The sequence below is a fragment of the Ursus arctos genome, unplaced genomic scaffold (assembly GCF_023065955.2).
Source record: "Ursus arctos isolate Adak ecotype North America unplaced genomic scaffold, UrsArc2.0 scaffold_8, whole genome shotgun sequence".
Taxonomy (NCBI): Eukaryota; Metazoa; Chordata; class Mammalia; order Carnivora; family Ursidae; genus Ursus; species Ursus arctos.
The window spans coordinates 30,994,751-31,017,361 of NW_026623100.1; the positions used below are offsets into that span (position 1 = coordinate 30,994,751).

Consider the following 22,611-nt stretch of genomic DNA (forward strand, 5'->3'; position numbering starts at 1 on the left):
ACCCACACATCATCCAAACCGAACACCTTCACATTCAGTTTGAAAATCAAACTTGAAACGTACCTTTGCTGTTGTGTAGTCTACTACTTTCTTTGTGGTCAGATCACATTTGTTCCCTACCAACAACTTGTTGACGTTTTCACTGGCGTAACGGTCTATTTCTTGCAGCCACTGTTTAACGTTATTGAAGGACTCCTAAGAAGACATTTTTAAGAATGATCATATAGTTCTGGACACAACTGCTCTAAAGAAGCAAGTAAAAACCAAAGGTCTGTCTTAGCCTAAGAAGACCAGTGAGACAACTCTAGCTACAAAATAGTAACTACAGTGCTGGGAAGGAAGTGAAGTGATGTATTAAAATGACTATCCATACCTACATGAAAAGAGATTAGAATTTGAAGGCTTAAGGGAAGGAAATACAGTTCATCATTAAACTACAGCTCAAATTAAAGATTTTATTTATTTGAAAGAGCGAGCACAAGCAGGGAGAGCAGCAGGGCGAGGGAGGAGACTCCCTGCTGAGCAGGGAGCCTGATGCAGGACTCAATCCCAGGACCCTAGGACCCCAGGACCATGACCTGAGCTGAAGACACACTGACTGAGCCACCCAGGTGCCCCTGGAATATGCAATTTAAACACACCTCTAAAAACCTGGTTTTTGAAACCGGATAAAATGTTGGTTTATGAACAAAAGTGCCTACCTAAATGTTATAATACTAGAGATATCACAAGATATTATTAAATTATTAAGTTAAAGATGCTTGTTTCCTTTTCTACACACGTATTTAGGGAAGGAAAATTTTCATACTTAAGGTCATTCTCATGGTAATGACCTGAGATTTTTAAAATTAGCATCATTTTTTCCTCCTGTCGACATCACTCACCCAATACTTCTAATGGCACTGACTACAGTCTATGATTCTAGTCATCTCCTAATTGGCTTTGATTTCATAGTTGAGGTGAGATTTAACATTTGCCACAAGAAAAATAAATTCCAATATTCAAAGTTTATCTTTCATTCTTTGATAGAAAAAAAAGGACCCTGAAATTTTCCTTCTGCTCAAAAGAACATTCATGGCCCCTGGACCACCATCTTCACGCTATTTCTATACTCCACCTACATTCTTTCAACAGCTTATCTTAAGATACTCAGTGTCTTTTTTTTTTTTTTAAGATTTTTTAGAGAAAGCGGGCTCACGCGGGAGGAGGGACAGGGGGAGAGGACACAGACTCCCTGGTGAGCATGGAGCCCCATTTGGGGGCTTGATCCCAGGATGCCAACATCACAACCTGAGCCTGAGCCGAAACCAAGAGTCGGTCACTCAACAGACTGAGCCACCCAGATGCCCCCTCATTGTCCTCTTAAAAATCTTCCTACAGCTCATCCTATCTCTGAACCACATCCTCCATAGGCAGAGACCTCTAATCTCACTTTTGGGAACTAAGAGGTCTAATTACTAACAAATTCCTGCTAATACTTCCCACCAAGAACACAGTATACACACTAAACAATCCACAGCTCCCTAAGAACTCTTGCCAAAATGATAAAAAGTTTGGCTGACAATAAATATAAGCAGAGTCTCTTGAAAGCAAATGTAAAACCAATTACTAAATTTCCTATTTACTAAAGGAAAATAATTTAACATTTTGGTTGGCCAATTTATTAGATATCCAAATGATGGAGGGAAGAAAAATATCAACGTACCTGGTTTTAAAAAGAGTACTGCTTTAAATGTTTTTTAACGTGACTCATTTATATTTGGGAGGGGACAAAGTATTCTGCCATACTGATGCCATATATGCAAAGTCAAAGAATCTGATATTTACCAAATAGTAACTTCCTACTTTGTCACAGTAGCACAATTTCCTCCTGGAACTTACCTGATCTGTCACATCATACACAACTATGATGCCATGGGCTCCTCTGTAATAACTGGAGGTGATTGTTCGAAATCTTTCTTGGCCTGCTGTGTCCCACTGTTATAAAACAATCAAGAAACCCAAACAATTCCATTAAATAAGAGTTGGAGGAAAGGGCAGGACAAAGGAGAACAGTTTAAAATTTATATAGTTTTGGAGATTAACAAGATTTGACATGGAAACACTAACCCTCAATGCTCACACTCCTAAATTGCATGATAAATGCCAAATTCCTGAAGATTCAGAGAAGGTACTGCCTACAATTTAGCTTGCTGTGATGCTCCCAATAAGCTCTTTGAGTCAGAAACTATATCATACTTTTTCATATTCCCTACAGCCCTTAGCATTGTGCAAGGCATTCAGCATGAACGCAGAAGAGACAGGCTGACTTGACCAGGAAAGCTGCTGTACTTTGACAACTAAGACAGAATCACTTGCTAGCACAGGCACTGAAAGGACCTAATTCAGAGAACTACTAGTCAAGATAGCACTTTAACCATCTCAGTAAGAGATACTATCTCAGTTCTAGGGAAAAAAATGTAAAGATGATTCCATATACTTTTATAAAACTCATTTTAAGAGCCATTTACCAGACTTCAACCATACAGGCTCTAGCAATGAAAACAAATGCTTATGTTGTTACATTAAAATTATGGGTTTTTAAAAAAATATTGTTAAAAACATCAAGAGGCAAACTCAATTGTTAGATTTAAAAAGCCTTGGTTTTAAGGAGAATGAGAATTTTGTTTAAATTACTCCTAGTCAATGACTTCTTAAAAATATTTGTGTAATTAGAATAGCTACCTACCCCACTAAAAGAGACTGGTAAAGCATAACACTGATGGGGAAATAGCACAATAGTTACTTAATGGTTACCATTAAAAAAACAAAGCATGGACTCCATGCCTAAGACAAACAGAGATTAAAGAGCAACAGCCTTTTTTAAATTAAAGATTTTATTTTCAAGTGATCTCCACACCCAACGTAGGGCTCAAACTCACAATGCTGAGACCAAGAGTCCATGGACCCAGCCAGCCAACAATCCCAACAGCCTTTAAAGGGAGGAATTGTAAAGTTTTGGAATATATCCATCAATTTGACATTGATCCCCACTAACACCTGAAAGGGCAAAACTCAAGGTTCAGGAACACCCAGTGAAGCCACTCCCCCCCCCCTTTTTTTTTTTTTAAGACCCAGCCCACAAAGGGGTGTTAAACACAAGTTGCAATTTGGGGGAAATCTGAATACAGACTGGATATTAAGAGAATATTATGGCATTAGTGTCAATTTTGTTAGATGTGAAAATGGTGGTTACACAGTAAAATAGAGCCGCACGCTAAAGTATTCTGGGAGTAAAATATAATGTCTGTAATTTAGCATGCTGCAGGAAAAAACAGAATGAAGCAAATAAGGTAAAATGTTAACAATTGTTAATCTAAAGCAAACAAACAACCAAGTCACTAAGCTTCACTACCTGTTAGCGCAGAGGACAATTTAGATCTACTGTATATAAAAGTGAGGAGCCTCAAAGTCTTCCAGGTTATCAGTGGAGAAGCAACCTGACTTCAAAACATCAAACCTACATTCCTGGTTATTTAACACTAGGCAGAGTACCTAACAGTTTCCTCAACTATAGATCGAGGTATCACTCCCCTTACAGAACTGCTAAAGGGGTTTAAATGAACTCATGTTTGTAAAATGCCTACCCTGATTATAGAAGCCGCTCCACCCACCAACCCCTTTCACAAAGAAAAGGAAGAAACTGTTTCTGAATAAACGCTAACAAATAATTGTAGACGACTAAGCAAAGGCATCCAAAGAGTAAAATCTCTGAAGTCTCTTTGCCGCTCTGAAAACTCCTTTGACTTTTCATCCTAACAGTACTTTCCTCTCTAACTGATCACCCTTTGTATCTAATTCTCACTACCCCTCGTAATCACAGGGTAACTGATTTTTCCATCTTCATCTCTCCCACTGAAATGGACTCTCTTCCTATGGGGGCTCTCTTTCCTTCATCTCTATAAAGTATCTATCTTTGAATGGATTAATTATGAGAAAAGGGCATGAATCCTGACGTACAGGGGAGGAAAAAAAAATTCAAAGTCCAAATCAAGAGAAAATTTACCCCATGTAGTCCGCACTGGCTGGACTCTATCTCGTATTTGATTTTAGGAATCACATTTTAATAAAAGGCACTCCTACAATGTGCAAGAGTGACCCAAATTGTAAAAGGTTCTGGAAACATGCTTCCAGAAAGGAATGACTGACTTCAGAGGTAGAAGGTTGTGATAAGATCAATCTAAAGGGCAGGCTGCCAATTGAAATGAATTAATTGTGTTTAGGCGGCTCCGAAAAGGAGAGGAATAAGAGAAATTAAAGGAAACTGGCTTCAGCTCAATATAAAGAATTAACAATCAGAAGTTATTTATAAATGGAATTAGCTGCTTTGAAAAATGATGAACTTCCCAGAAGTGTTCAAAAAAAAGGGCACCAGATAGCAAAAGGAAATTCCTACTGAAGATGAAAGGAAGACTGAGTGACTAACCTGTAAGATGCCTTCCAGCCACAAGAAAGTAACAATAAATGGATGTTTCACAAATATACACTCAAATCTTATGAGCTCAATGATCACACATAATATAATCATTTCACATCAGTAATTACGTTAGACAGTTGGGTACACCTTTTTTTGCAATATTCTTTGTGGTACCAAATATAAAGTTGACACTCTACATATAATGGGAAAAATCAATATGGAAAGTAATCTGTTCACTGGATGAAAGTAGTAAGCTATCTCTGATAACTATATCCCTGCAAGTCCTAACTTGTAGTGTCAAGTATGTTCACTTGTATTGAAATCCACAGTTCTTGTGTAATGTACCTTCTTTTTTCTTATCAATGACAGGTGAGAAAAGGGAGCAACTAAAAAAACAAAAAACTGTCAAACATCCATTTATTTGGGTATGTCACATCACCAGGAACATTTATACAATGCCCAAAAATTTACAACAGGCTTTCACATACATCATCGTATCCACATACACAGAGCTACTGGCTTGGTTCTCACAACTACCTTGTAAGTTAGTAAATCAAGTATCATCACAGTCATTTTAGAGATAAGAAATGGAGTCCCAGGAAAAAGGCTCAAGTAAGTCAAACACATGACTCTCTAACTAGTAAATACTAGAGTGAAGATAACAAATCCAAATTTTCTGACTCCAAGTCCAGAACTCCTAGCAGTCGCTGGTTTTCTGTTACCTTGTATGAAGAGTCAATACCAAAAGATACCCAGAAGTTAATGTTTTTAAAGACCAATGATACGTCCGCACTCGTAATGCCCAAACCCACATAAAGGTGATACAACTGAACTACTACAATTGCCTGTTTCTAATTCAGGGTTGGGGAGGGAAGGAATGGATAAGGGGGCTAGGATGGCACAGGGACACAAAAATACTGAAGAAAGCAAGCTGTAAGTCACTTGGTTCTGCCAGTAACGGTGGGCAAGTCATTAAATCTCTTGGCATTAGTTTTCTGAGCTGTAAAACATGTTAGAGAAGCTAAGTTCCTTTCCAATAAAATTCTGTTTCTACAGAGTTGGTACACAGAATCAAATAAATACAAAAGAACTAAATGAAACTCTTCAACTAACCACATATGAAAACCCTCTCCTAATGTTCCTTTTAATGTTCCACAGTATTCAGCACAGTAAAAGACATCAGGAAATGCTCAATCTACTTTCACTATTAAGACAAGGTAAACTTCAAGTGAGACCTCCCCCCCCCACCACTGATAAAAGCACAAGAAAAAGAACTAGGACCAAATATGACTTACAATATATCTTTCTTTATGAACAGAAAATTCAACGAGGAAGATCATCTTAGAGAAATCACTTTTAATCTAAACAATTCTTATTCTACCATTCTATCAGAGGTACATGATTCTTAAGATCCTTTAAATTTTAGCATGTTAAAAAGTAACAATACATTTTAAATTTACCAAAGTAATTACCAAAATAAATTCTAGTCTAAAAATGACTTACTATTTGAAGCTTGATTGTTTTCCCATCTAACTCTATAGTTCTTATTTTGAAATCCACACCAATTGTGCTGATGTAGCTTTCTGTATATGTGTCATCCTGAAGGGGAAAAAAAGGCAACAAATAAAATTAATGTTCAACAGAAAAAATGTCAACTTTTATCTACAAAGTTGATAAAGTTTGTAAGCCATAACATGTTGAGAACAGCTACTTCATCCCACTCCAGTACTCAGTTCATGTTCTGATTACAATACGCTCATAGCAGTTTCTTCTTAGGATTTTCTCAATAGCTGTTCTTTAATTTTACCAAATATCTCTAGGCAAATTCTTTACGTACATCATATCAAAAAAGGCTTCATATTTTCAATGATTACAAATGATTTTTCTAATTGCTAATCAGCAAAACTCTTGCTCCCCTGACCCCTCCATCCAATGTATTCACCGCAAAGGAATGCTCATGTCATTCTCTTCCAGTTTTTTAGAAATCAATTTTACCTCCTAGCTATGACTTTTAAAAATTGAGATATAATACACATACCATCAAATTCAGTTTTTTAAAGTGCACAACTCAGTAGTTTTTAGTATATTCCCAAGGTTGTGCAACCGTCACCATTATTTAATTGCAGAACACTGTTATCACCCCGAAAGGAAACGGGGTTCCCAGTAGCAGTCACTCTCCATTTCCTCATCTCCCCTTCGACCCCAGAAACCACTACTAATGCAATTTCTGTCCCTAGGGTTTTGCATATTCTGGGCATTACATGTGAATGGATGTGGACTTTTGCATCTGGCTTCTTTCACTCAGCATAAAGTTTTCAAGGCTCATTCATGTTATAGCACGTACCAGTACTTCGTTCCTTCCTATGGCTGAATAACAGTTCATTGTGTGGATAGACCACATTTTGTTATCCATCAGCTGATGGACAATTGGGTTGCTTTCACTTTTTGGCTATGAATAATGCTGCTATGAACATCTGTGCACAAGTTTTTGTGTGAACAATGTTTAACTCAATGATAAACTTTTAAAATTACACTTGTTTTCCTCAAGTATCTGTTATGACATTCAGAATGGAACAACTTTTTTTTTAAGTGAAAATGTTTGAGAAAAGATATGTAAATGGAGAGATCAGGTTATCATCACCTAAACCCACTGAATAATCTTAGCCAGCACAAAGCAACACCTAGCAAGTACTCTGCCAACAAAGATGGGCCTAAATCTATTAACTATCAAACAGAACTTTCTTTGATGATGGAAAGGTTCTATAAACTGTGCTAGTCAATACAGTAACCACTAGCTAGTGAAAATAAGGAACTGAATTTTAAATTTTATTCAAATTTAATTAATTTAAATTTAAATAGCCATGTGGGGCTGGCTAGTAGCTACCCTAAGAACAGCACAGTTTTGGGGCTTCCAATTACAGTAACAGAAAGGATAAAAGAACAAGTTTAAAGTCACCACAAAGAAGCAAAGTGACAAATCTAAAATGTTGGATCTATATGACAACTGCCCAGATTCTGCAAAAAGTAAAAGACATGAAAAATAGATAAATAAAAAAGGAAGTTGGAAAAACTCTAGATTAAGAAATTAAGCAGCAGGGGCGCCTGGGTGGCACAGTGGTTGGGCGTCTGCCTTCGGCTCAGGGCGTGATCCCGGCATTGTGGGATCGAGCCCCACATCAGGCTCTTCAGCTATGAGCCTGCTTCTTCCTCTCCCACTCCCCCTGCTTGTGTTCCCTCTCTCACTGGCTGTCTCTATCTCTGTCGAATAAATAAATAAAATCTTTAAAAAAAAAAAAAAAGAAATTAAGCAGCAAACAACCAAATGGAATGTATAGACCATGTGTGAATCCTGATTCCAACCATGATACCACACTTGAGACAATCAGCAAAATTTATTTTGTAAGCTGACAATGGCACTGTTATTTTATTAGAAAAAGTTCAGTTTTTATTTATTTTTTTAAAGATTTTAAGTAATCACAGGCAGCTTGAGGCCTGAACTCACAACCCAGAGATCAAGAGTCACGTGTTCCACCAACTGAGCCAGCCAGGCGCCCCCAAAATGTCCCGTTTTTAGAAATGCACACTGAAGTATATACGGGAGTGAAATGACACATGTGGGGTTCACATTACCACACTCCAAAAAAGAGAAAGGGAAGAAATGAAACAGTGTGGGCAAGTCTCCATAATGTGAATGTAATGTGTACATGGAATTAAAACAAAAAAGATCTCCTAAGAAAACTGTAAAATGTGTCAAAGAGTTCCAAGTGGCTAGAGGTAGCCATGCTGACTTCCTCATATATTAACATTTATGCACATGCAGAATCACTAGGTAAAAGGATTTTTTTAAAGCACCGAATGCTTTACATGCAATTTGACAAAATGCTGGTCACCATTACTAGGCATTTATTTTTTTAAAATCTTATTTATTTTTTATTTATTTATTTATTTATAAATGAGTGCCTAATAAGTAACAGGTATGACAGAAAGTGGATGGGAGAGCAAAATGAGTGCAATAAACATTTACTTAGCACTCCCACATGACAGGTACTTTGTTGGAAATACTATAAATGCTTTGCCAGAATTCTTATAAGTTCCTAAATACTCCTTACTTGCATGCCTCTGAGCCATTGCACATTCTCTTCCTTCTGTCCAAATTTTCAACATTTCTTTCTGCATACCTCCTAATCCTCGGTCCCTAGGTCACAATTTTTATTCATTCTTGGATTCTGAGCTCAGGCAATACTGACTATCCAAACATTCTTTAATTCCTTGGCCAACAGTTAGAGATTCTTCCCTCTGTGCTCCCAAAGCTTTCACACTTCTTTATTACACCTTGTGCAGCTCATCTCTATTCTAGGGGCCTGGGAATCAGTATTTTTTAAATGCTTCCTCAGCAATTCTCCTGAGTAGGTAGGCAGTACTGAAAACCTGTGACTTCGATCAACAAGCATCCCAAGGAGGATTTTCTTTGAAACACAGACACCTCAGGCTGTAACCATTTTCATCAAGAGAAGCCACATTCTTCCCACATTCTTAGCATTGCTAATTTAATATACGGATGATTCTTGATTTTAGTATCTGCCAATTTAATAAAAATTAAGTACTACCTAGTTTTAAAGTCCTTTAATTACAAATAAAATTGAACTTTTCATATTTATTGTCCATTTGTATTTTTTCTTTTGTGAACTGCCGGTTCGTGTATTTGCCCATATTTCCATTAGGACAAACATCCTTTTCTTACTTAGTATGTAGTGTGCTTTATATACTGATAATATCCCTTCCTCATATCTATTTATTTTGTGCTAGTATTGTGTTTTCTAACATTTTCACACGCTTGATGTTAATGTTAATGCAATCAAATTTAACATTCCTTTCTTTCCTGGTATGTTTCCATGTTAGAAAATATTTTCATACAAGATTAAAGAGCCACCTATGTTTTATTCTAGTAGCTCCTTTATTTTCGCTAGCTGTTACATATAATAAAGTTATATATCTTTTAGGGGCGCCTGGGTGGCTCAGCCAGTTCAGTGTCTGCCTTCAGCTCAGGTCATGATCCCATGGTCCTGGGATCGAGCCTGCATCAGGCCCCCTGCTCAGATGACAGCCTGTCCAGGGGCGCCTGGGTGGCACAGCGGTTAAGCATCTGCCTTCGGCTCAGGGCATGATCCCGGCGTTATGGGATCGAGCCCCACATCAGGCTCCTCCGCTGGAAGCCTGCTTCTTCCTCTCCCACTCCCCCTGCTTGTGTTCCCTCTCTCGCTGGCTGTCTCTCTCTGTCGAATAAAAGATAAAATCTTTAAAAAGAAAAAAAAAAAAGATGACAGCCTGTTCCTCTCGCTCTGCTGCTCTCCCTGCTTGTGCTCTGTCAAATAAATAAAATCTTTAAAAAAAAAAGAAAAAATTATATATTTTTTAAATGATATTAATATGGTCACTCATCAGAAAGTCATAGTAAGTATCCGACATGCTATCAAGCTCACAGTGGTGAATTTTAAGTTTTCTAAACTTCTAATTTTCCCTTGAAAGCTTGAATTTTATTACAGACAGCAAATGCTATCAGATATTTTCCTTGAAATGACAGTCTCAATTCATTTGAGAAAATGTCTGCCCAATACCACCAAATTCTACATACTACCGTTTGTCAGTTGTTCTTTCAAGGAAAAAGAAAAAGAAACAAATTTAAAAAATGAAAAAAGCAGCTAGGTCAGCTCACAACTCAAACAACTATATAAGTGCTTTTATCTACCTCAAGACAATCAACATACTTCAGTCTGCAGTACAAGTGCTTTATGTGTACTCCTCATTTTTTTTCACACAGAACACTTAAAAAAGAATACTCAAGGATCAAGATTTTTAAAAACTAATCATTTTTACTGTTCTCATCAGACATTCTTAAGTGAAAACTTCCCCCGCCCCGGGAATCCACACAGGTAAATACCATGACTACGAGTACAGGGCGGCACTGCCGTAAGCGGTGTGAGGCACCAGCAGTTTTACCCACCACTGCACGTGCATCACCAAGCAGATGTCAACACAGTGAAAAAGGCAAATGTCTTTTGTCTTCTTAGTACTAAGTAAGTACTTACTTAGTAAATACTAATGGCTTAGTATTACTAGGATAAAAGTTTTAATCTCATGGACCCTCTGAGAAAGTCTTGATGATCCCCAAGGGTCTTTGGTCCATACTCTGAGAACCAATGACCTAGACAGTGAGAAGGAAAACATGCTAAATTTGAAGGCAGATAAAGACTATGAAGGAGACTGTGGATTCTATTCAGTAGGTTTAAAGTTATATACGTGTTCATGAAGTGCAGCATATAAAATGCTATGCCATTGTCCAAAAAAAAAAGTTTGTACCAGGCCCTGCTTTTTCTTCTACTAAAATTTTACTTGAAGATTCATTTTTCATCAAGTCATTTAAACACAGGCCAACTATTTGAACTCTACTAAGAGTATCAGACATTCTAACTTTATTATCATGCTTTGCTGAATCTGTTTTAATAAGCAATAGCATTTCTTCTACTTAAGAGTCCAAGATCTCACTGGGAATGTACACCTGGAGGCTTTTAAATATATAAATTCTGGAAGAACTACTTTATTCTGAATAATATCATTTAATCCTTTGTCTACCTACTTAACACACACAGCATTAATTTCTTTAAAGGCATTTCAATTTCAACTTACTGCAAACCTAAGAAGGAGGCAAGATTTTCCAACCCCAGAGTCGCCAATCAGAAGCAACTTGAATAAATAATCACTGCAAAAAGAAAAAGAAGATCACATTAATAAAAAGCAAACTGCATTTTAAGTTCTACAACAAAAATATAGCCAATAACAGTTCACTTGAGGACTTCTAAAAGGCCCATGAATGGCTTCAGAAGCCAAAACTGCAACCAACAGCAGAAGCCCTTTTCATGAAATCATTGAACATGACAGAATTAAGTAAAAGTAAGATAAGCAATGCCACCCATGATCTCTGGAGATTAATGAACTTCTACTTCCAAGGAAAGAATGAAAGAAAATATAAGTGATGTGTACTCTTGGTGAGCCCAAGAGACTTATGCTAGATAAAGTCCACTCCTCTGCAGTATTAGAATACAGGGGGTTAACTTTCCATTGTTCTTGCCAATGAAACAAAAATTTTTCCTTCAAATTCCAAGACCAGACCATTATTTCATAGCAATCCTCCAATGAAGGGGCTTTTACGATCCTTTCCTAGCATCTACCTGGAATTCTCCCTATTTAAAAAAAAAAAAAAAAAGATCATTTAACTTCTGAATACCTGTATTAAAAATATTTTAGACTACAGATGTGGTCAAATCAAATGCTGTTTATATAAACATACAACTTTACCAACTTTTTAAGTTTGTATTATAGCTTTCTTCAGAAAACACTGAAAGCTAGGCTCTATTTACGTACATTAACCTGCCAGGCCTAACTCAAAAACCATCCCCAGGGATTCCTTCCAGGAGCAGGATTCCTTCCTGGACCTGAAGACAACATACTGCCCACGGCCTCCCAAGGAGTCCCTCACAGATCCATTTCAACTTGGACCACAGCTATGTATTCTTTTAAGTAATTTCAAAAGGACCCAAAAATCCAGAATTTACAGATTTTTAAAGGAAACCTATTCATGATTTTCAGTTTTGTCCTTTGTGATTTAAAAAAAATGATACTTGAACTTAAGATGAAACCCAAAAATCACTCACAATTCAAATTTAGATAACAATTATCATTACTTAAACGTAAGCAAGACATGAAACTTTCAGAAGTGATTATCTCTGTGGATATTCATCAACTGCTACCAAGGTTTACACAGTGATAGAGATTACTTAAAATTTTTTTCTAGTTTTACCAAGTTATCATAATACACTTATTGTTCTAATTATATCTGAAAAAAAAAAAGAATTAAAAAATCCAAAATGCCCTTGTCAGCAACAAAATAAAAATCACAGAAGGAAATAAGAAGCTTTTGAACAAGTCATTAGGAAGGAGACTGAAGCACAGGATGAACTAAATAACCAACATCCTTTCCAGTTTGAGATCCTAAAGAAAAAAGGAGGGGAAGGGGATAATAATTGTAAAACTTACCCTTAATAATACCTAATACCAAACGACTTTTATTAGCCAGTAAAGCTGCTAACTGACTTTAGTACTACTGACACCCTCCTTAGACTAAATAAATTCTTAAAAATGATGAACACTGAACACCGGCAATGAGTACATGGTGCATGTTAACAACTTACATTACAGTTAGCAAGAATCATCTCACCATTAATACTACTACAGGTACTTCGCTTTTAACAGCAAATCAGACACAGCAAATGCCCTGAATTTACCAATCTCCCAGAGCACTGTGCCAAGCATCCAGTAAACACTCAATAAACACCCCCTGAATTGGCTGTACTGTAACTCACAAATGTGCCTCAGGTATCATTCATTACCTTAAAGATCAACTTCTCTATTTCAGAGTAACCACAAGGCTGGAAAAAAAAAAAAAAAAACAACCAGGAATGCTTCCTAATAAGTGTGTTACAAATTACATTACGGTTAAATGAAATCAATAGTCAATTATCTAAAAATCAATTTTTTAAATTATCATTCTTTTAAACTTTTCCAGTGTTATTTTAAAACACTTACTTTATGAGTTTCTGATAATTTAAGGTTCACAGCTATTACAAATAATATGAACAGTTAAGCACTCTTCTCTGCAATGAGATCATCATTGCTAAAGACTACTTTGTTCTCTCCCAAACCATCAGCATTACTAACATGACAAGAAACATGGAGGAGAATGGCAAACAAAATTAATCTCACAAACTTCTTCCTCTTGTTGAATACACATACCTGGAGAGTGTGATCAACAGCATGTTACTTGCATTGGGACATTTAAAATTACCTACCACTAAAAAAATAATAATAAAAATAAAATTACCCACTACTGTAGTAGCTTATTTCTAAATTAATATTCCAAATGTTCAAGAGAATTCAGAGATTTGAGACTGCTTAAAGATATTTCTCTATAATTTATAAAACAACACAGCAAAAATGTTGACAGAAATACGCAAACCTTATTAGAGAGCACAAGGTGAGAATTCTGGTATAGAGTCAAGAATAATTTAGCAAATGGTGAGACTTTAAATGTATTTTTCCTCTATTCCTCAAGAACTTGGATCAGTCTGCAATATAATTTGACTTAAGTGAAAGAACTGGTTTATTCTAGTTCGGAAATCTATAGTTACAACTGTAATAAACACTCTTCTACTTTAGATTTTCTAGTAAATCCTATTCACTGTTCTCAAATCAGAACCTCCTCTAGTCTTTTTTCATGTCTAATTTACTATGACACTGAATATTTTCTCCCCCTAAGTAGTCTGGAATCTATTTTTCCCCACTCTTATGTCTGATGTATCTGCCTGTGAGCGTGAAGATAAACCGACTTATTCTTCCAAAATCTAGCATTGTGCCTTTTACAAAGCACGTGCTAAAAGATCACAGGATATTTTAATTTTGCATTTTTTATCAGGTCTCTTTCATTGTGAGATACATCTAAAGAAGACCTACAGCCATCCTTGATTAACATTCTGGGCAAAAACTAGGGGAAAAAATGGATGGGGACATGGCATGTCAAAAGGACACAGGAGCCAACCTGAAAGTTCTGTCACTGGTCAAGGCAGAGTAACTTGAGCCACAGAATAAACAACCATATACTGGGTTATAAGCCAAAGAATAAAATAAACATCCATGAGTTCATACTGGTAACAATTATTAAATAAATAAACGGGAGAAGAGACGAATCTTCCTTGCAGGAGTCTAATATGTGTAGAAGGAATTAGAGAAATAGAAACTCATCAAGAGATCACCACAGTTAAGAACTGCTACAGGCAAAATCCACCGGTTAATGCTAAAATTTGTGAATGAAACTTTAAAGAAAAACGGGATATTTACATGGCCTCAAAGTATGCCCCCCCCAGCCAAAATTTATCACTGTGGTGACTTTAACATATGTCCACAAATTCTCTGAATACTCCTCCCTCTAGGAGATGGACTTAATTCTGCTTTGTAGAGTGTGGGCTTTTAATGACTGCTTTCTAAGAGTATGGAAAGGGAAATATAGTACCTTTACAATGGAAAAACCTGACAGACACCACCTTAACTGCGTGATTAAGGTATCACCAGGAATAAGTCATGTTGATATCATGTACTCTCTGATATGATGTGGAGAGTAGAGCGCTTCACCTTTACAATATCTTCCCCAAAGTCCATAACCCCAGTCCAATTATGAGAAAACATCAGAAAAATCCAAATTGAAGGACATTCTACAAAATACCTAATAGTACTCTTCAGAAGTGTCAAGATCATGAAAAACAGGAGACTGAGAAACTCAAAGACTGAAGGAGGCTAGAACATAGAACAACTAAATACAACATGGTATCCTGGACTAGACTCTGCAAAAGAAAACAGACATTAACAGAAAAACTGAAGAAACTGTAAAAAAAAAAAAAAAAAAAAAAAAAAAAAAGTCTATCGTTTAGTTAATAATGTACCAATGTTAATTTCTTAATTTTGATAAATGTACCTTGGTATGAAAGATGTTAATATTAGAGGAAGCCAGGTGAAGGGAATACAGGAATTCTCTGTACTATTATTACAACTCTTCTATAAATCTAAATTTATTTCAAAATAAAAAGGTTTAAAAAAACAAAGTATGAGAACATTAGTGAAATGGATACAAAACAAAATCTTTTTGAAAAGCTATCTCCTGATATTTTTAAAACATTCTGAGAGACATATTTTGTGTTTTCTCAAGTTAAATCAACAAATCATAAATCATTCTGGAATCTATAAAATAAAAATTTAATAGCTGCTTTTGAGGCACAAGTATTTTTATTATCAGGGAAAATTCTTTTGAACTGCTTAAACTTATAACAACACAAGCAGATATTACATTTTAATTTAAAGAGGTGATAATTCAGTGAGAAAGCTAAGAAAGTTAAGGTAAGGCTGACACAGATTAAAGCTAGACAAAAAAGGGGTAGATTTGGGGAAATTAACAGCCTTTAACAACTAGATAGTGGGGCATCAAAGATAATAGCAAGTGAAAAATTTTTTGCTATCAGTGTCTCCCGTAAGTCAATTCATGGGCTACTTTAGCAATACTGGAGATTCTTTATTTCCATTTAAGATCTGAACATAATCCTGATACCTCTACCATTTTTGCATGCAAGCACTAACAGAAAATTTTCTGTACCTTTAAAAAAGACACTATTATCAGAGTATGAAGCATTATACTTTTAGAAAGTTACTAAAATAAACTTTGGTTCAAAATTCTACTTAGGTAAAATGGTTTCCTTCTCATGAAGTTACGGAACTACATACATAAAATATATAGTAAGAGAGAAATCTGCTTATGTCTGAATCTAAAATGCTACTGGGAATTCTAAAATCTCTTAAAAGACTGTTTATATGAAACACTCTTATGTGAAAAGATTACATTTTGTTTAGTATAACCCATTTCACATGTTTATTTTTAAAAATTATTCACATACATAAAAAATATGGGGGAAAATGGACACTTCTAAATTTGGGGATTACAACTGATATTTTCTTCTTTATACTTTTTTCAAAGTCTGCAGTAAGCTCATATTACTCTTATAACCAAAAAAAAAAAAAAAAATGTTGAGGAGGAAAAAGTATTAATCAGAGGGTTTTTTTCAAAGACTTAACACTGTTGCAAATTTGTTCAGCATAACTGTCATAACATAAATGATTTCTAAGTAGGTAGAGTAGGATTGAGGTTATCAGCAGGTAGCATTGGCACATTCCCAGTATAGCCACAAGTATATGAAGTCAAATTTTTGGATTAAATGAAAATAAATATTTTTCCTTATGAAATAAAATTTAAATTATCAGATACAGTTCACATGTCAGTGAATATTTTAAGGGAAAGTTGACATTAACAAAACTTTCAACATCCCACCCTTTGGAAGGAAGAAAAGACAAAAGTAAAACAATGGAGGACTATAACAAAGTTTTTATCTACACAGTACCCCCAAAATACAAATTTCATAATGTCACCTACAATATAAATATACCTTAGAAGGCCTACTATTTTAAAAAGTTCAGTGGAAAGTAAATTTGTTTTTCATCTGGAACAAATTCACTTGCATGATAGGAATCATGTTACTTTACCTTTTTATAAATGTCAATACTTGAAAATAGCTTAAAACTAAGCTCACATGTAACATTTAAAACAAAATTATGGCTATGATATCATGACACACTGGCCAAAGTTTAATTCACTATTAAATTATACACTACTAGACTTGGGGGTATGGAATGATTAATTCAAATCTGGGCTGCAGTTAATTGTGTCTGACACCAACTTTTCTTCACTCATTTTAAGTATGCTCCACAGAAAACAATTCAAAATTGACCATCGGGCTGGAGAAAAGAGGTAAGAACTTCTAGTTCCTTCACACGTTTCTACATTGTTTGAATTTTATAAAGCACATATTACTTTGAGGGTTAAACTAAATAAAAAACAAAATAAACCTTCGGCTATGGACAAAAGCAGCCTGTTAAGTCAAAATAATCAATTATCAAGAATCTGAGATTACGGGAGTCATTCCTCCCAATTTAAGGAAATAGCCAAGCAATTTTTTAAAAACTTTCCCCATAATCTACTCCTAAGGCTACACATTTTTCTTTGATATTCAGAGACAATTAATTACTTTTTCAGGTTCCATTTTAGCTTTGTTTAGAACAGTGCTCCAAAAATTCAAAGCAGGAATTCTGAAAATGAAGGAAAGTCTGGTAGTGCTAAAGGAAGTGGTAAGTCATACAAAAGGACAAGAAAGTACATAGATGGTCTCACAACCTACATAACAAGCATTTGCTGAAAACTACGCCAGGGAGAAGGTTTGTTACCCTCTACCTCTTCTTTTTTTTTTTAGATTTTTTTTTTTTTTAATTTGACAGAGAGGCAGCGAAAGAGGGAACACAAGGCGGGGGAGTGGGAGAGGGAGAAGCGGGCTTCCTGCTGAGCAGGGAGCCATATGCAGGGCTTGATCCTAGAACGCTGGGATCACGACTTGAGCTGAAGGCAGACGCTCAACGACTGAGCCACCCAGGTGCCCCTACCCTCTACCTCTTCTACCTTTCAAAGCCTTGTATGGGTTTTTGAGCTGGAAAGACCTGCATCGTAATCCAGACTCCATCACATACTAGCTGTCAGATCTTGAGGCAAGGTACTCACTCACCACCATGAGCCTCAATTTCCTCATCTGTAAGAGATTCCATTAGCACCCTCTATCACCCAATTAAGCTTCTTGTCAGGATTAGAAATAATGCCTCTACAACCTGTAGCACAGTATCTGGCACATGACAGGAGCACAAGAAGTGGCTATTACTATTATTCTTCCTTCCTCTCTCCAAACTGTAACTTGATGAAGACCTTCAAGAGCTTTGACAAAAACTTTGAAGCTCTTTATCCAAAGCTTCTGCTCAAGATAGCTGACAAAATATCACAGGAGTTTACTATTATATTGTAATCTAAAGCAAAAGTTTAAAAATTACCCAACTAACAGTTTTAAGTATTTTCACACATAATGTAAGTATGATCACACTAGTCACAACTCCTAAAGCCTAGTAACACAAAACAGTTAACATGGTCTGCAGCAACTGTGCCCTCTCCAGCAAAAAAAAGACAGTTCTCATGACCTCCTAAGGCCCCAAGTATAAATATTCAAGAATAGTCAGGAGGGTAGAAAAACTGAGAATGGATGCAATAATTAACTTTAAGCCTAAAGAAGCTTTAAATATCAACCCAACACAAGATGTGAAGGAGAAAGTCAAAGACCATAATATGTACCTCATAACATGCACTTCACAAACCCTTAACATTTCTAAAAAGACCCCTCTAAACATGAATTTTAAAACAAACTGATCACAGAAATGTTAGTCACTTAATTAACTGGCTCAAATTTTAAATTCCTAGAGTTAACCAGACACAGTAAATTAGAAATGGCATACTAGGGCTGTGAAATCACAGGCCCTTGAGTTAAAATTCCAATTCTGCACAGCGGTTAGGTTAAGCGTCTGCCTTCGGCTCAGGGCATGATCCCGGCGTTATGAGATCGAGCCCCACATCAGGCTCCTCCGCTATGAGCCTGCTTCTTCCTCTCCCACTCCCCCTGCTTGTGTTCCCTCTCTCGCTGGCTGTCTCTATCTCTGTCGAATAAATAAATAAAATCTTTAAAAAAAAAATCCAATTCTGCTACTTACTCTGAACTCTCTTAGGCAAGCCTAAACTTTTCTCTGCCTCTGTTTCCCCATCTGTAAAACTAAGACACTATTTCTTCACAGAATTCAGAGAAAGAACATACATACACAAAATCTCTGGCTGGTGGTAACAACTCAAACTGTTAGTTGTTGACCACATCCCACTACTAACACCATGCATTCTGAAAAGTCCTCCTCAGTGCTGCTACTCTCCAGCTAAACCAAACATAAGTAACTTTCTTTTAATGATAGAAACCACAGGCCTTTTCTCTAAATCTTTTGTGCGATTTTGCCATTCTACTCTTTGAAAGTATCACAAGATTTAATCTTTGCTAATACTATGATACTGACTACACTTGTTTGAGGATGAGTCATTTCTTTAACTAACTGGTAAGGACCTGGGAGCAGAGTCCATGTTTCATAATAAACAACAACAACAACAACAACAACAACAACCCCTCCCCAACCCCTACCATAATCTTTACTGGTGACAGAGAAAGGGCTGGCTGTTTTCTTTACCAAGCTTTCTTCTAAGGTTAAATTAACTCTGAGTGTGTGCATGTGTATACATACACATGTATGTATGCATTTACTGGAAGATTTTTTTAAAAATCTGCATTTAAAAAATTGTTAATGCAGACAAAAACAGATATAATTGTGTGATGATTAATCATGGGTAAGAAAAGCTTTAAAATTGAAAGGACTCACCATTTACATATATTCTAACATCCAGAACATACCTGTCAAATAACATCTGCATAGTATGGTACAGTTTACTCTGAAGACTCAGAACTGAGATGGTACTAATCAATTTTATGAATACAGAAACAGGCTCAAAACTCATAAATAACTTGCAGAGGTAAGTGGCAGTCTAAACTTAAACCTAGGGTTTGTTAACTCCCAAATGCTGTTTTTTATCACACCACATTCCTTCAATGATAATATTTTATATACTCGTGATAAAAAGATCAGTAATTTAAGTCATCCACATAAAACCTTATAAAACCTATCAGAATGAATCAAACCATCTATGAAGTAGCACACAGGACCTGACCAAATATAAAGAAAAGTCTGATTCACTATTTAAATTAACTTAGAACGTCTGCGTTAGTAAAGAATAAGTTAGCTCAGGTCAAAAAGCATGGTAAACCATTTAGAGTTCAGACTTCATTAGCTTTTAATAAGTGATGAACCCAACTGCTCTTTAGAAGACAGGTGCTCGTTACCCATCTACAAATAAAGCACTAATTATCCACAGTGTGTATTTCACAAAGCTGCTTCAATGTCCTTTTGTAAACCTAGCTATTCAACTATTTTTATAAGTATCACCAAACTCTTAAGACTATATTAAACTTGGCTAGACATTTATCCTAACTACATCCATATGGATTCTGAGGTAGTAAAGATACTACAGAGATGACCTATCGCTCTTAATGGGAACGCTAATGTTCTGTGAATTTAGTATGCCTGTTCCAAGGCTCTTGGAAACAATTCATATATTAAAAACTTAATGAGAAACAGAAAGGTAGCATTTTAAAAAAAGAAAGATAACAGGTCATGAAAATAAAGCATACCCAAACACATCTCACATTTTAAAACTAATTAGTTCAGGATACCAGATTTTAAATTAAACTGTCATTTTCAGGTTTTCACATTTTGAAAGAATGGTAGTAAACATTCTCTTTTCTGTTTTCAATCTCCTATATCAGGCATTCTTAAAGTTCATGAATAGGCTCAAGTCGTATAAAAGCATGCACTTTTATACAAAATGTTATGAGCATGTATGCACAAAAGAAGCAGGTCCACAGAGTTCATCAAATGTTCCTAGGGGTACATGACCATAAATGGGTTAAGAATAACTGCCCTATATACCCAAAGAATACAAGAACACTAATTCAAAGGGATACACGCACCCCTATGCTTATAGCAGCATTATTTACAACAGCCAAGTTATGGAAGCAGCCCAAGTGTCCATCGATTGACGAATAGACAAAAGATGTAAATAATATATATTTTTATATGATGGAATATTATTCAGCCATAAAAAAGAATGAAACCTTGCCATTTGCAACAACATGGATAGAGCTAGAGTATAATGCTAAGCAAAATAAGTCAATCAGAGAACGACAAATACCATATGATTTCACTCATATGTGGAATGTAAGAAACAAAACAAACAAGCAAAGGGGAAAAAATAAGAAAGACAAATCAAGAAATGGGTTTTTAAATATAGAAAACAAACTGATGGTTACCGGAGGGGAGGGGAGGGGAGGGGAGGGGAGGGGAGGGGAGGGGAGGGGAGGGGAGGGGAGTGGGGGAATGGTGAGACAGGTGATGGGGATTAAGGAGTGAATTTGTTGTGATGAGCACCAGGTGATGTGTGGAAGTGCTGAATTACCATACTGTACGCCTGAAACTAATATAACACTGTTAACCGGAATTAAAATAAAAACTTAAAAAAAAAAAAAAGAGGGGCGCCTGGGTGGCTCAGTCGGTAGCGGCTGCCTTAGGCTCAGGGCGTGATCCCAGTGTTCTGGGATTGAGCCCCACGTCGGGCTCCTCCGCTGGGAGCCTTCTTCTTCCTCTCCCACTCCCCCTGCTTGTGTTCCCTCTCTCGCTGGCTGTCTCTGTCAAATAAATAAATAAAATCTTTAAAAAAAAAAAAAAGAGTAATTGCCCTCAATCAAGTTGTTGGAAAATATCTATAGGCACAGTGGAAAAGACAAAGAATAATTCCATTTAGGTACTATTATTATTCAAAGGAAATACATTCAGACAAGTTGAATCCATCACTGTTCTTGGGAAACTTCAATTACATAATTTATTCAACTTCATTTGTAAAGCTCACTAGTTTGAAGGGCAGACTGGATAAAATGCCCTGTGTAAAGACCTTATGCCAAGCAGCTAGCACAGACTAAGCACTCATTAAATACTAGCTACTATTAAAAAATGAGGTTTCCAAAGAATGGTCCCTCTTGTGAGCAAACGCACTTACATGTAACACTACTTGTCAGAATTAGGAATCTACAAACAGGGAACAGAGTAAACTTAATCAGGACCTATCACAACCTTGGATTTAACAAAGCTGAGTGTTCTGGCCACCTGAGCCAACCAGCCACAAAACTACCAAGGAAAGCTTCGTTTCCTACTTCTCTTTTGTACCCCGTTTCTTTAATTATTAAAGTCAGTCAACAAACCAACACTTGTTCTCTTGTTCAAGACTATTTTTTTTTTTCAAATATCACCCCACCATTACCCTTTTATAATCTGAAACACTCACACAGCAGTTCCAAAGAAAAGCCAAGACCTAGGTGTTCTTCCCTGAATTCTATTCTAGACATCAAAGGAGCTGTATCAGCTCCACCTTCTACAGGAAAACAGTGGAATAGTCTGACCACTCCCTTCTCCCTGTTAAGATTAAAAAACAAAAAAAGGCATTTTGCCTAACTCTTTTACTAAAATTCCAAAATTGAGTTCAGTGATAAAAAACTGATACGTGCTAACATAACATAATAAAAAAATTAAAAAAAAAATACCGATAAGTGACATATCTAAAATATCTCATGCACTGGCATCCTGTACCCATTTTTGGTTTATTTTCACCTTAATCAAAGTATTTTTTTAGAAAACCTTAAAAAAAAATCTCAAAAACTTTAAAAAGGATTTTACTCAACCTTAAATATTTTCGTATATTAGGAAGAGACAAAAGTAGATAACATTAGCAAAAGGAATCTATTCTTAATTACTAAAAACGAAACTACTACAACCGCAAATAGTAAAACTATCATAAACGTATAGTCAAAAGTGGCCAAGAAAACACATGTACACAAGGGATTGCTAATAGGATGTGAATATAACAAAATGTTAGACCA

The 22,611-nt window shown here is 36.0% G+C and overlaps 1 protein-coding gene across 1 annotated transcript in view; it reads right to left on the reverse strand.

Moving 5' to 3' along the window:
- The window catches only part of RAB1A (RAB1A, member RAS oncogene family), a 29,382-nt gene that overhangs the window by 2,000 nt on the left and 4,771 nt on the right, over positions 1–22,611 (reverse strand). The window contains exons 2-5 of the mRNA XM_026484541.4: positions 11,141–11,213; positions 5,960–6,055; positions 1,882–1,977; positions 64–195 (exon numbers count right to left, since the gene is read on the reverse strand). Coding sequence (XP_026340326.1) covers positions 64–195; positions 1,882–1,977; positions 5,960–6,055; positions 11,141–11,213 — 397 coding nt within the window. The remainder of the gene's footprint in view (positions 1–63; positions 196–1,881; positions 1,978–5,959; positions 6,056–11,140; positions 11,214–22,611) is intronic.